The sequence below is a fragment of the Phodopus roborovskii genome, unplaced genomic scaffold (assembly GCF_943737965.1).
Source record: "Phodopus roborovskii unplaced genomic scaffold, PHOROB, whole genome shotgun sequence".
NCBI lineage: Eukaryota > Metazoa > Chordata > Mammalia > Rodentia > Cricetidae > Phodopus > Phodopus roborovskii.
Window position 1 is genome coordinate 22,900,152 of NW_026126434.1, and position 15,921 is coordinate 22,916,072.

The 15,921-nt window shown below is 48.2% G+C and overlaps 1 protein-coding gene across 1 annotated transcript in view; it reads right to left on the reverse strand.

The window, feature by feature from the left end:
- Positions 1-15,921, reverse strand: part of Col18a1 (collagen type XVIII alpha 1 chain) — a 55,762-nt gene that overhangs the window by 25,777 nt on the left and 14,064 nt on the right. Inside the window, exons 2-6 of the mRNA XM_051186971.1 lie at positions 14,480-15,024; positions 7,336-7,422; positions 5,272-5,328; positions 3,580-3,709; positions 127-191 (exon numbers count right to left, since the gene is read on the reverse strand). Of these exons, the coding sequence (XP_051042928.1) occupies positions 127-191; positions 3,580-3,709; positions 5,272-5,328; positions 7,336-7,422; positions 14,480-15,024 (884 nt within the window). The remainder of the gene's footprint in view (positions 1-126; positions 192-3,579; positions 3,710-5,271; positions 5,329-7,335; positions 7,423-14,479; positions 15,025-15,921) is intronic.

Consider the following 15,921-nt stretch of genomic DNA (forward strand, 5'->3'; position numbering starts at 1 on the left):
CTACGCAGAGCACAGGGCAGCAGAGAGGGTGTGGGCTGAGGGCTTCTGTAAAGTCCCAGTGAGAAGCATGCAAGCCGCTGAGGGGTCCCAGGTGTCCTGGGACAAGGTCTGGGGAGGTGGCCTCACCTTTATCAAATCACCTCCGTGGTTCTGGACACTCTCATCCCATTTACCTCTTGAATCTGTGCCAGCTGGGAAAAGGTAGAGACAACTCAGTCAAGCTCCGGGCAGCCCAAGGCTCTAGGCTTTGCTGCCCAAGCTTTGCTTCACAACCCATCAAGCGCCCTGGAATCAAGGCTATGGGAATGACCCTTTGCCGTTCCACATAGCAAAATCCCTGAGGACAGGGGCCATGGGAATGGTGGGAATGGCCACCTAGCATGGACAACAGGAGAAAAGAACCAAAATCACCGTAGACAGGCATCTAAAGCAAGATCAATGACAATGGAAACTTTCTAGAATATTCCTGGCTTTGTTTTAACACCTCATCATCAAAACCCCTTCTTACCACTTTCTCCTCTCCCAACATGCAATTTGAAAAGCAGAAAACCAACAGTAATTCTGAGAGGTGACCCCAGATGTTCACCTAGACCCCACCATGCACATTGTGTCTCTGACACACAAAGGCCCGTGTGACACACATATGCACACACACACACATGCCACTTCCTCCTCTGAAGAGCTGTCTGGACATCTGTGGCATTCAGGACCTCTGTCCTGAATACCGTGGTGTTTTCACAAGTCGGCCACATTCAGGGAACCCTAAAGGAGTGGTGACAGGATAAATGGCCCACCCCCAATTCTACCCTGGCTTCTCCTCTGGGAACAGTAACCATAGTGATGCCAACCCAGGATCTCTGCTGTGTTGGCTTCATGTCTTTCATATGCACCCAACATACAAGTGCTGCAGGAGCCAAAGTTTAGCCCAATGAGCCCGCTGCCTGGTTTGGGACAGCCTTGGAGCTAAGAATGGTTCTTACAGATGTGTACAAACAAGAAACACTTAAAGAGACAGAAAATGGCCCAGAAACCTGGGTGACCCAAGCCACTCTACCAACTGTCATTCCTTCCTATGCCTCCCAGCATCTTGGGTATCTGCTATGGCTTAGGAGCCTAACCTCACTGGAACCACATGATAGGTCCTTCCTAATAGGTCCTATTAATAAGACACTTGTGGGGTGACACCTGGAGGTGGATCCTAACAACATCTCACTAGCAACCGACAGTATAAAATTTATCATGTCAACAGAGGGCATTAACCCTTGAGCACTCTTTAGAGTGCTGGGGCACAGAGCCCCCATCTTGGGTTAGAATTGATGCTGACATAGCTATTCCTGGCTGAGCTTAGTGTCCTGCAGGATTAAGGACCTGAAGTCACAAATGAGGATTGAACAAACTAGTGAACTCCCCCACCATGAGCTACACAAACGGCATGCTCACCTCCTTACTAATTCTCAGGGTTCTAGGGAATGCCATTCATGCTAATGGTCTTTGCCCTCACCCTGATCAGGAAGACCCAGCTGCCCCCATCCACCACAGTCAAACTGCCCCATTGCAGGAGCCAACTGCAGTGTTTGACCACAAGAGGGCAGCACAAGCTCTCCCTGCAGCAGCAAGTTATTCCTAGAATTTCAGGTTCCGCAAACCTAAAAGCACTTCCTCAGGGGGCATTTAAAACTATACAAACATTGCTAAGAAAAATCAAACAAGACCTAAACAAAAGGCAAGGATGAGTCTCAAGAGTCATTACTTTTCCCCATGAAAACTCCAGCAGGCTTTTGCTTCTCTAGGGATGTGTGGATGGCAACAACCACAGTCCACAATTCAGGTGAACACGCAAAAACCCTGAGACTGCAGTACAAATAGCAAATGAGGCTACCTGATGAGAGCAAGGTAAAAGCACAGTGTGCAGCCAAGACAGGGAGGGAGAACCATGGCTCAGGCAGATGAGCAAAGACTCATAGTTCAGAGAGACAGACCGGCGAGGGTACAGAAAGATGGGCGAGGAGATCTACAGCACAGAATAGAGCCCGGAAACAGACTCAGGTGTGGGAGACTGCCTTCCCACATCTCAGGGCCAGCTCAGCAAAGGAAAGGGGTATTTAACAGTGACAAAACAGGCGAGGAAATCGTTTTTTAAAGAGTTAAAGCAGGTCTTTTGCTCACCTTGAACAGAGTCTCAGATGACACTAGAAGTGATAGTTTCAGCATTTAAAAAGTTAGGTTTTTCTAAAGATGCTGTTGTAAGAAAATGAGGCTGGACGTTGAGGTTTACACCTGTAATCCTAGCACTTGAGAAGCAAAGATAGGAGGGTCACAAGTTCAAGACCAGCTTGGCATGCTCTCTCTCTCTCTCACACACACACACACACACACACACACACACACACACGAACGTGGAGATATTTCTATCTATACCTATAGATATAGATGCTATATTTATACATAATATATAGATAGCTGTACAGATATAATAAGTATATATCCACATCTTCAGAGGGTAGGGTAGGAGGAGATGAAAAAAGAAAGGGAGCCAAGCAATGGTGGTGTATGCCTTTAAAGGGAGAGAGAGGGAGGGAGGTAGAGAGAGAGAGAATATGAAGAAGACAATGGTTGTGTTTAAATCCAGAATATATAAAGAGTCTCAAAATTCAACAATAAGAAACTATACAGCCCATTAACGTTTGGCATAAAGTCTAGACATATACTTAGACATAAGCCCATGAAAAGATGCTCATTACTATGGCAACACAAATGAGGGCAGGAGGCAGACCACCTCACATCCATAGCATAGTCATGCCTAATGACCTCACTGAGGTGAGGTACAGAGACTCCCACACAATGGGGTAGATGGTAAACAGACAAACCACTTGCAAGTGGTTCTGCAGTAGCTGAGGCAAAAGACCCAGAACAACTTCCTCTGAAACCACCTCAGGCTGGACATAGTGCATACACCTGTTGCTAGGTCCTCAGGCTGGACGTAGTATACACACCCATCCCTTGTGGGTTAACAAAGGAAGGCAGCCGTGGCTGGTGACCAGTAGAAATCGAGACTCTGTATGTCACAGCTGTGAGTACTTGAGTCCTGTCGGCATCAGGAGGAGCCATAGCCTGTTCTCCAAGACAGTGTCTTCCATGGGAGACATATTCAACCCTATATGCTGATCTATGGCACAGCCTAGACTAAGGATGTATTTTCCCCTATAGCACTTGGGCCAATTCACACTCCCCTAGCAAACCTGATGGCCCTCAAATAGGAGATGGTACATCTGGAAAGATTCCTACACATGACAGACAAAGATAATACAGGGCAAGGGCCTGATGGGAAAATGAAGGACATGTCACAACTGCCTAGTTCAGAATTCTGGAGACCAGCCAGGAGCCTGCCTGAACAGGACCATCATAGAAGGCAAAAGGGCTGCAGATGTAGCTCTCATTCAACACAACATACATGCAACACACATACACACACACACTCACACGCATATACACCATGTACACACATACATACACATTCACACACACACACACACACACACACACACACACACACACACACCACATCTAGAAAAGTTTTACCTCCTATAGAATCTACCACGGTTTCTTCTTCTGTTTCTTCTGTTCTAGAATCTTCTGTGGTGCTGCCTCCAGCCAGGGGCGGGGAGGTGACAGGGGGTGGCTGGGGGAGCCTGGGTGCTAGAGATATATCCTGCAAGAGAAGAGTAGGAAACCTGACTGTGTTATTCAGCAGGGCAACTATCCCATGCATGTATAAGCTGGCAGTTCTGTTTGGCTTTGGGGTTTATGGTTTATGAAATGGAATGCTTTACAGGGTTTTGAGGAAGATAAGGAAAACTGTCACTCTAGCTATAATGAATTCCCAGGACTTTCTGCAGAGCTATTTGCTGAAGGTTTTCATCAGCCTGGAGTTTTAGGTCATAAACCTCAATAGTCCCTAAGAGAAAACTTAACATTGCCAGAGGACCTGGGGGAAAAAAAAACCTTCCCAGGCCTAGTACAGATGCTTCCTATGGCTACAGAACATCAGAGATGCCGAAAGTGGGATCCTCTGATGTCACAGTAGGGCATATGGAGCAGATGAGTTCCAGCCCAAGCACTGGCCCAACATTGACTTCCTTCTATTGTTCTAATAGAGGCATCTGGTCTACCCTGTAGATCTTCGACCTTGTGCCCAGCTTCAAATGCTCATGGCACCCAGCAGCATGACCTATATTCCTGATGACTTCCTATCAATGACAGTATAGTCCGGGTACATAGGCTGTGGGGAGCACCTTGGCTAAGGTAGTGCTGGGGCTTGAACAAGGGTTTTTCAAGCTGCTATCACACCAAACATCACAGGCCAGGGTGGGGATGTGACACCAGAGGTCCACAGTTTTAGCCCTCTGAAGGGAAGCTTCCACATGGACCCTCAGATTGGCCAAGACCTTCAGGGAACCCCTCACAGTTTCCTGTGACAGCAGGGCTAAGCTCCTAACTAGAGTGAGCAGGTCACAAGGAAGGACGAGGTATGAGTGCTCAAGCTAGTTATTAGCAATCTCTGGTCTATAGACAAGGCAGTACTTGTGTGGCATGGCACTCATAGCCACATCTGTATTTCCAGCATCTGCCACATCCAGGGTACCCTGTGTAGAAGCAGAAGTTTGCAAATCTGTGAGGAGAAGGGCTTGTAGCCATCAAGGGACACAGAATGTAGTCCCAGATGGCTGCATCTCCTGTCCCTAAAACCTGCCTGCCCCTACCCCAGTGCATGTCAAAGAGTCCTCCACACCTCTTCTAGGAGTGCTGGCCATCCTTGAGCTGCTTAGCATCCTGCAGTCTTCTCAGCCCTGACACCCAAGATCCACCTTAAAGACAGATTCTGCAAACTAGACTCTGGGGACACAGTGGGGTCAGGGGGCGGGTCACTCAAACATCTTTTGCATACCTGGAGTCCCTATGGGTTCTTGGGACTAGAAAAGCATGCAATGTGGCTTTCCAGAAACTTCCCCACAATGCCACTTGTCTTGACCTCATGTTAGACACACAAACCAGCTAACAGCATCAACAAAATGCAGAGTCACCTGTGATGAGAAAGCTTCTTGCTCAAGGCAAGGGACAGTGGAGCCCACCTCAGACTGGTGCCTCCCTGTTGGGCATGACCTGCATGACAGAGGGACTGCTGGGATGTCATACACACTTGCACATGCCACGCACAGGCCACATCTGCCCCTCCCCTGTGGTGGGATGGCCTCACCACATACAGACACTCACCTCCTCCCTGGGTGGCTTGCTGCTTTCTTCAAAGCCACTTCCAAAATCTCCAGATGCCTGCAGGGTGTGGGAGAAGAGAAGTCAGGTCCCATGACAGGGCAGCAACTGGACAGCAAATAAGATTTCTGCTGGGTTGAAATCAGGCAGACTTGTAGATCAGGCAAGCCAGGATGGCTCACCCTCCAGAAGATTGTAGATCAGGCCTGTGCATTCCTGTCCTATGACATAGCTGCCCTGTCCTAGGGTGTCATCCCTAGAGGACAGGCAAAGCAGGTGGGGAAGGTGCCCTAAGCAGCTCCAGCCCAGGCTGACATGGAAGAAACATACGTGGAGTACAGGCACAGATAATCATGTTCCCACCCCTCATCTGCCTACTGGCTGCCTTCATGCTCTCCCTTTCCTCCAGCCTCCAGGAGCTTGGGGAAACCAGGAGCCAGTCTTTCCTCCTACCAAGGTAGATGATTTAACACAAGCCCAGAGGAGAAATACTACCTGGGCCCATAGAGCCCATAGTGACATCTCGACGATGTCAAGATGGCCCCGGTGGAATGGGCATACAGATACCCAGCACAGGCAGGATGTGGGCATGCTCACTAGTGGCATCCTCAGGGGTGAATGTTAGCCATCCACTAGAGACTGGTACTAGATAGAAGCCAATTACATTCCTGATTTCTCTTCTGGAAAAACTAATAGCTGTTGTGGAATATTATTTTAAGGTGTGTTACATTTGTTTACACCATGGAACACTTGTTTTGATGATGCCAAGATACGTTGCATTCTTTGGTGTCGCATTTGTTTAACTCTGTGAAACTGTGATTCTCTGCTTTGTCTAAAACACCTGATGGTCCAATGAAGAGCTGAACGGTCAATGGTGAGGCAGGAGAAAGGATCAGCGGGGCTGGCAGACAGAGAGAATAAATAGAAGTCTGGGAGGAAGGGAAAAAGGAGCAAGAGAACAAGGAGAGGATCCTAGGGACCAGCCACCCTTAGAGTAAGAGTGAAAGTAAGATTACAGAAGAAAAGGAAAAAGCCCAGAGACCATAGGTATATGGGATAATTTAAGAAAATCTGGCCAGGGCCAAACCAGGGCCAGGCATTTATAAGTAACAATAAGCCTCAGTTTTGATTTATTTATGAGCTGGGTGGTGGGCCCCCTAAAGGGCCAAGGGGTAAAAATACAATGACAACATCTTGGCATTCCAACATGGGGATAGAATAAAAGAAAATCCAACAACAAACACCTTTGAAGTAAAATATAAAAACAGGAGTGTAAGGGAGACATTTTCCATTTCTCAAAGCCAAACACACCCAGGCTCTGCCCAAGGAGAATTGGTGACTGGGGTGTGGTCATGTGCTATCTCCATTGGGACACTCCCACCCCCAATCCTGTCCTCTGGTAACAAACGGATTGTTTTCTTCGGGTGTCGTGATATTGTGCTCATACACATACAAACAACAGGGGCACAAGGAGACACAGCACACAGAGACACAGTGCATACAGACCACACTACATGTACCCCATATACACCAAAGATGCCCAGGACACAGACTACACACAAAGAGACACAGACACCACACGGCTCACATACCACACATACAATAAATGCACTGCACAAAGAGACAACACACAGCATATAGATAACAGCAGACCAAAAAAAAAAAAAAAAAAGGTACATACACAGTAAGCAGAGAAAACCCCAGAGATCACACATACCATACAACAGAAACACACGGCACATCAAGAGAGACACATAATCACACAACAGATAGACATATCTCCCCCACAAGCACACATCATACATACATACATACATAGCGTATAAACATATATATAACCAAGCACATATGCACTTTCCACGGTGTGACTACCATGTCATACTGTGTTGCTGTGGGTTGGTCTCTGACATTTACATTTTCCAGTTTGTTTGAAGAGGAAAGGTAAAGCAGGGGTGGTGTCTGAACACATAGGTTCCTGGTACCCTAATGGCATCTTTTGGCTTTTCCTAGCATATAGCTTATCACTTTGGGACCCTTGCTCACAGTGGGGAGACTCCCCGCACTCACCCTATCTTCATCATCATCATCTTCATCCAGGCAGAGCACAGGGCTCACCCGGGGATTCTGTCGTACCTTCAGCTCTGAGATCTTCCCCTAGACGGAGGCAGAAAGAAGGTCATTAGTTTGAAATTGAAATATTGCTCAATGGAGCAGGTGTTTGGCCACTGGGTTGCCAGTTGGTGGCACTGTTTGGGAAGGCCTTGGAGTCTGGAGGAGGAGGAGGCTCACTGAATTAGGTTTCTGCCTTGAGATTTCACAGGCCCACTCCCTGCTTCCTGGCTGCAATGTGGCCAGCCACTTCATATCTCCACAGCCATGCTCTCCCTCACAGTTACACACTATCTCATCTCAAACTACAAAGCCAAAATAAACACTTGTCTTCCTTTCTTAGGTGGTTTCTGGTCAGATACATGGTTGCAAAAAAAAAAAAAAAAAAAAAAAAAAAAAAAACGGAGAGAAAGTAAGACCCTGGGGCTCTAGAGGCAGGTGCTCTGGCAAAGCCTCTGACTCATGCTGGCCCCCAGCCTAGTCTAATGCTACCAAGGAATCTCCCCTTTGTCAACAGGACTAAGAAGCAATGGCTTTCAAGTTGTGGCAGTTTCTGAGGCAAGCCAAGGGAGGCCATGAGGATCAGATGTGTCAGACAACAAGCATGACCCACACCTCATGCTTCCTGTCTAGATCACTGGTTCTTATGCAGGCTCCAAGGTGTCTGTCTGAGGGCACCCTGAACGCTTCTGTCATGCTAATTTCAGTTTACTATTCCAAAGTGACTTTCTAACAACTCCAGTCACAGTCAGGTCTGAGTGGATGGAGGTGGGCAGATTTCTATGTGGCCTGATGAGAAATGGCTCCCTCTGCTTGTGTAAACAATATCAACACTAAGGGAAAGGTGTGACTGCCCTAACAAAACTTGACATAGAGGCACTGAGATCTGAATTTCATACCAAATTCCACACATCACAAAGTAACTTGTTGATTATCCCAGCCATTTGAAAATGCAAACATCATTCTAGCCTGGGAGCCTTGCGGGAGCAGATGACGAAGGCCCAAGCTGTGTTGCTGTGTTGACGGGTCTGGCGTCCTATTTATTCCACACCTCCCTGTCCCCAACAAGAGACACGTGACAACTGACAGTTCTACCTCCATCCCCAGCTGGGTCCCACTGGAGATGCACACTTCCTGCCAGCCAGCTTTCCCAGGTCAACACAGCATCTGGGGACAAAATGGACATCTCAAGAAGGCCACTCCGAGTGGCTGCAGCAGGTGCCATGGTGACAGATGAGAGCCCCCAACTGGGTTCAAATGCTAGAAAACTGCTTCCTAAGGACAATGCTGGTGCCGGGGGCATTTCCGATGGTCTCAGCAACAGACACATTGCATTTCCTCACAGCTGGGCTCACTGCTGTGGACTGTCACACACTCAGCCGACAAGGCTGTTGGGTGCCTGCATCCGGAAATGGCCTCCAGAGGGCGGAAAAGGCTGTGTTTGCACTGAGTTCAGCTTTGTGTCCTGCCCCTGTGACCCTTCCACACACACCCCCGCCCCCTGGAGTTTTCCCAACAGCTAATGGGGACGATGTCAGTTGTACAAAAGCCACAAGACCCACTGCAAATATTTAATGGACTTGGACCCAAAAGTTATGCAATCCGGACCTTGGAAACTGGGGGACTATGAACATTTATAGATAAGTGCCACGTGAAACTCTTCCTGCCACGCCAACCCACAGTGCTTTAAACATGGGGAAGTGACTAAGAGGGACCAGCACCAGCAGGAGGCACACATACTGTCTTTGCTCGCCTGGACCTGCAGGGTGCCAGCTAGCCGAGGTCAGAGGCTGATGCCATGCTGTGGGGCCACCTGCTAGCTTGCTCTCATGTACCGTATCCCGATTTCCCGGTGGCCTTCGGGGTGGCCTCTGCCCCACCCTTTTTCCTTCAGCCCATCTTCCCCTCCCTCCCTCCTCTCCCTCCCATAGCCAGCCTAGTTCCTGCTGTGACCCAGCCATGCTGCCTGCTCTGTTCGCTAATGTCTCACATCCCTGATGCGCTCATACTCATCCCCCCCTCTCACTACAGATGGTTGTGAGTCACCATGTGGTTGCTGGGAATTGAACTTGGGACCTCTGGAAGAGCAGCCAGTTTTATTAACCTCTGAGCCATCTCTCCAGCACCTCCTAATTTTCTCACATACTTTTAATGCTTATTGTTGTCTTTCCCTAATGCATACCTTAAAACTTAAAAATTTTACTTTAATATTCATGTGTAACTTTTCCACAAGGAATAATAACGATTCCTAACAACAGTCTTTAAACTTTCCGGAAAGAAGATGGGGCCCCACATCATCATTTCCACTTGACTCAACCTGATGCATCGGAACTACAAACATCACCCTAAAACCGGTTTGAGACTGTTTTGCTCGAGACAACTCATGACTAGCTAGCTGTAATGGTGCACCTTTTTATTACACCCTGGCCAGTTTCAAATAGAACTACAGTCAAGAATTTTCTGCCACACAGTGACTAACTACATATGTCACAGCCAGTTCTGTTGAGAAATTTGGTTGCTAAAAATTTTCTTCCTACAGGATCCATTGGAGCAATCATCGTCCCATTTCAGCAGGAAGTAATCTTAATATGACTACGCCCCCTTTCCCTACCCTTGGAAATTTGGGATAATAGTCATCGTCTTTGGGTTGGTTTTAGTTATTTGGGATTGGGTGATGCTTACACTCGGGTTTATCTTTTAGACAGGAATAGGGAATGGTGGGTAAAGGTATGGTTTAGATGGGATATAAGTAGATTAGCCTATTTCCTTGAGAATTTGAGTATGAATGAGATAGTATTTTACAGCTTACATTGTTATGTATTCCTATGTGGTAAGATATGTAAAATTAAGTTTATATTTTGTTATATTGTGTTAAATGTTTCCACTTATAATATTTATGCACATTATTTTTTACCATATTCTATGTATGTATACTTTTCTTGTGTTCAAGACATTTTGTATATTGATACAATTTGGGATATTTATCTTGCTGCCCTTTATAGTTCTACCTCTTGTCTTGACACTTATACTCTACCTCTATTTTAGGGATTTACATGTAGGTATATGTAAATAGTTATATTGTTTAAGTATTTGTTCCTGCTTTACTCAGGAAAGTTTTAATCAGGCTTTTAGCTAAGTTCCCGAGTATTACAGATTATCTTCACTCACATTTCCTGTACCTATGATGAGATTAGTCAGATATAGATGCATAATCTTCAATCCTTCATAGACATGCAGAACATGGCATTTAAATGTTTTAATATTAGTACTCCATTGACATGAGACACTGTTGCTCCTGACAGCACCGTGCATTTTCCCGAAAATATGTTGGACACTGTTGTTGCTCCTGCTGGAGTTCAATCTCGCCTCAGCTAATGGCCTGTTGGGCATAGAATTGCCCCCACCTTGACCACTGATTTGGACATGCAGTCCTATGTGCTTGCAGGAGACAAATATAGAAGACTGCTTGACCTTGCCAAGTCAGGGTAAGACAGCCATTCTATTTCCCTGCTGTTGTTGTGGTCTGTCAAGTTCTCTTGGCCTTAGCCAAATCTGGGTGTACCAACGTCGCTGTGAGACCTAGGGTGACTGTTCAGGTGGCTTGCTGTTTCTGTCCTTGCTGCACCGTTTTGGAAGTTGTCCATCCACATTTCCTGTCTACTCTAGTATTGTTATTTTCCTTCTCAGGTCTTGATGAGGTTGAAGATTAAACTATCACAACTATTATTCTCTCTTCCTAGTTAGATATATTAGGTACTAGACTTACGTTTTCCAGCTTAGGACAACTCTATTGTAAACTCCATTATGCCCTCACCCTAGGACTAGATATGTAGGTCATTTTGTTCTCGATTTTCCTTTTCTTAGAGCACACTTGTTATTCACTGTTTTGTATATAGTTTTGTATTAAGCCTAAATCTTTTCTTTAGACTAAAAGGGGAATTGTAGTGAGGTAGTCCTTCTGTAGCACTGACCACGCCCTTTGGGGGGTGGAGCTATGGGCGGAGGTGACCTGAGAAAGGAGGTCGGAGGGGGCCAGGAAGGCGCTCTCTTTCTGGCGTGACTCGGACAGGAGAGGATCGGGTTGAATTTCCTGGTGTTCATCTGTCTAGGTTGTAAGTTATTTCTCCCTGAATAAACATCTATTCGGCCTATTTGTTTATCCTGATCCTTATTTACCGCAATACCCCCCACACACACACACACACTGCTTAATGGGCCTTTGGCCTCAGGTCTCTGCTCCTGTGACCAGGTCCCAACAGACCACTCCACTGTCAGCCTCCTTTGGTCTCTTGACATGCCCAGAAAGGAAACGGCATACATGCTGTGGCAATGTACCCACCACAGGCTACTCTCGTTTCAGATGCACAGGAGAGGTGTCTGCAGAGCTTTGTACACGAGAACACTGAGCAGGAGCTGGTGGGACAGACTGCTGAGAAGCACCCTGACAGATGGACTGAGAGAAGGACCATGAGTACTCTATTCTCCTTGATCTGGAACAGGGAAACTGCTGTGGTCATATCCCGACCCCTGCTGCCTGCCCTACCCCTCCTATGGGGAGGCCAGTTCTGATGTCACCCATTGATGGCAGGGGCAACTTCCCAGCAACAGCACACATTCATAGTGGAGCCACAGCTGCACCCTGAGGAGAATTCACAGCCTCAAGTCTAGGTGAAGGAAATGAACCTTGAGATGCTCACAGCTAAATGAGAACACTGGGAAAACTGTGCTTAGCTGGGGTGGGAGGGTCTCTCCTGGGGTCAGAGGGCACCAGGGTGGGGGATGGGCAGTGCTGGAGTTGAAAAAGACCACAAAAGGAACCTTAAGCCAAGAAGATGGACACACACACACACACACACATACACACACACACACACACACACACACACACACACACACACACACACAGAGCTGGTCTGGTCTGGGCCCAGTGGGGAGTACTGGCCCAGCATGTGGGAGGCTCTGGATTGAATCCCTAGCATCCCACACTGGAAAAGAAAGACAAAAGAAAACCAAGAGAATGAGAAAAAGTGGAGGCACCTCTGGCAGGAAAAATAGTCAAAAGGGATTACAATTACAGGACACACAAAATAAAGAACAGGACACCCACACTGAAATACAGTCGGGAGCCATGCTTTAGGAAAACTGATAACCAGAAATGACACTCATGACAAAACTCAAAGGGACAGGCAGGAAGACCGATCACAGCACTGTGAGGACCTGTCACCCAGCAAGGACCAGGGCTGGGTGGCTGAAGGCACAGCCGGGCTCTCCCTGGATGCAGGTGGGACAGAGCATCCTCCCTGAAGATGACTCAGAGGAAGCCTAGCTCTCCATCCCTCTGGCTCCCAGGGCTCCGGCTCCCTGACTCCTAGCACAGGTCCCTGAATGTTCTCTGCCTCCCTCCTCCAACCACCAAAGAGTTTTCATATCAAAGGTTGTGAGTTCTTTTTTCCTCCAGATCCAAATTGGTCAAATAAACACTTTAAATGCCTGAACATTGTATTTTTAAGGGAAAAGACCAATGGCAGGCTGGAAAATAAAATCTGTGCATACACAGCCAATGATAAGTTTCTTTAAATATAAAGAGCTGTATAAATCAATAAGAAATGGCTGACTTCCCCCACCAAAGCAGAAAGCAAAAAGAAAAAGGAAAGAAAAAAAGGGAAAAGTCTACAGACTTTTACAAACACGCCAAGAAATGAAAATGAAAACACCCAGACACAGCTTGTCTGCATGTCTAATACGCAAACCTCTTACACAGCCCGGCAAGGCCCAGCCAGTGATGAGGCCACCCACTCAGGGTGGCTGTGTCCCCCCATCAGCACCACTGGGTTTGGTCGTGTCCTCTGCCATCTCATGCTCACTATTCCTCACCCAGCTCTGCCAGGGAAGCAGATGTGCAGAACCTCTAAGGTCTGCCATCCCCTTGGAAAATGATGGGGACACACAGCACCAATGTCCCACTCTGGAAACTGTGACATTCAACTTTCTGCTAATCGCATTTGAAGATCAGAAGGAAAACACACAGGGGCCCAGTTTGGTGCCAAAGTCCAGGCAGCTCTTGAACCCGTGGGTTAAAAGTTCCTGCCAGAGGTAGAAGGTCAGCTTTCAGGGCTGTGGGACACAGGACTTAGGACAACTTACAACAGGAGGCCCTTGTCTGGGTCATAATTGAGTGTCTGTCCCCTGGGGACATGTCCTTCCTTGCACACACAGGGACCCCTGTCTGGGTTGGGCAGGGGCGTCCAGCTGCTAATGGCTGGAGTACTGAATTCAGGAGCCATGACTCAGTGCCAGCTGAGCTCCCACCCACCCCTACCCCCACCCCACCGCCCTGCACTCATTCCCAAGAGGCTGGGATCCCAATTGGAATCTCAGGATGAGTGCCCTCCTATGAGAAAGGAGGGCCCAGAAGGGAGGGACTTTCCTAAGGGACATGGGAGAGAGCCACAGGTCTGTCACTGTCACCCAAGGAGTCCAGAGCAAGTCTTTATTAAAATAATAAACAGCCCAGAATGGCTGTTGTGTGAAGTCTCAGTCCCCTTTGCCAGCAGGGTGCTCCCTCGATTGTATGAGCAGCCAAAGAAAGACCCTAAGAGTGGCTGGCTTTAAATGCATAATTTTTGTTTTGAGATAGGATCTCATATGGGCCTGGAACCCTAGCTCCTTCTCCTTCCAATTCCCAGGTGGGATTACAAGTCTTCTCCACAAGATGCCTAAGCACTTATTTTTCAGATGGAGTAGCTGAGCCTGGACTAAGCCCCACACTCTTCCAGTCTAAGCTTGCTGTCTCCAGCTCACCATTAACCCCAGCTCATTCCTGAAAAGAGGGTCTGGATCAACTCAGGATGGCAGCCTGGGAAGAGATGGCCTCCAGCATTCATCCTGTGGACCCTGGGCTCTCAGAGAGCTCACAAAATCCCAGTGTGATGCTCCCGGGGTATCAAAGGACAAGAGTTGGGGGAGTAGATGCCACTCCAGCCACAGGAGGGGAAGTGTGGGCTACTGACCCAGCTGTAGCATCAGTTGGAGAAAGCTGCTTTCCCTGGTCCCCATGGCCCCTCCTCCCCTGAATCAGCACACAGTGGGACAGCACAGTTACCTGAAACTTGTCAGGGTCAGCTGCTCCAGCTTGGCCCACAAAGAGGCTAGAGCCACGCTCCAGCTCCAGACCCTGTGGGGACCGCGCAAACTGCACTCTCTGGAACTCTTCGCAGTCTATGTAGAGAGCCACAGAGCTTCCTTCCACGCTGAGTGCAAAATGTGTCCACTGGCCAACAAATGCAGGTAGGTGGAAACTGGCACCTGTCTGTGTCTGGCTGGCACTGGGCTCCGTGTAGAGTAATGAGATGTTTTGGTGTCCACCCTGCACCCCCGAAAGCTTCACACCCAGCAACACCACCTCCTGTGCAGCATCTGTGATGGCAAACAGCACCCCTGCAGCCTCTGTGGCCGGCTGAATATGAAACAGGAGGGAAAAGTCACGGAAGTAGAGTCTAGGGAAGTGGTACTGGGCCATCTGGCCACTGCTGGAGTCCTGTTCAAACATGTAGGCTGGCCCGACGTGAGGGTCATCGATTTGTGAGATCTGCCGGGGCAGAGGGTCCCCGAGGAGCTGTGGCAGCCCCACCTCCTCAGCAACATTCTCTGCAAAGAGAAGGACATCTGGTGAGGTGGACGCACAGGAACAGACAAGGTCACAATTACATCCTAGGAGACACAGGCCATGAAATCACCCCTTATACAGGTCTATGTGGCCCTCTCTTTGGGTCTCTCCATGCCTCCATGGCCTCACAGGCCAAAGTAAATATCCCCCACTCCAACTCTGCAGGAGGAATGCAGACATGGAATAGACCTTTCTATGGCAAAGAGAGAGGAGGTGACATGTGGTACTCCTGCCTGGAACTCCGCCTGCTCTGGGAGCCAGCTAGAGACAAACCTAGGAAACTCCAATGGCCAGCCTCCAAAGTTGGATTCCCCAGGTGCCATCTGGCCATTATGGTTTCTAAATTAACATCAACCTCTCTCTGGTTCTCCACAAGCCTGTTCCTCGGGATATGTTACAGGGCAGGAAACAGGACAGTTTCCTGTAGCCATTTCTGCTTCCCGAAGTTTGTCGGCACACTATGGTGCAGAGGGCCATGTGATGTCTCGAAGCTTCGGCCCTGCACAGATTCTCCCAGATTCACAGCTCTTCTGAAGTGCTCCAGAGTAGACAGCAACCCATTTCATTCACTTATTTCACTCCTGGCATCATCTTGAGTTGGCCACAGCTGTATGAGCCCTTCCTGTCATTAGGCAAGGGCCACCAAAGCCACTCAATACACTCAAGCAGTGTAGCATTACAAAGCCTGGAAGGAGGCACTCGGGCAAGGAGAATGTTCACGGTCAGGAGCTTTTCCAGGAAGGGACACATGGAGGCAAGCATACTTGGTAAGATGCAAGTGTAAAGACACCATGCCTCAGGTCAGGTAGGGCTAGAATGACAAGGTCCCTGCAAAGTAGGAGATGGGAAATGCTGAACCCTCAACTTCACAGGACAAG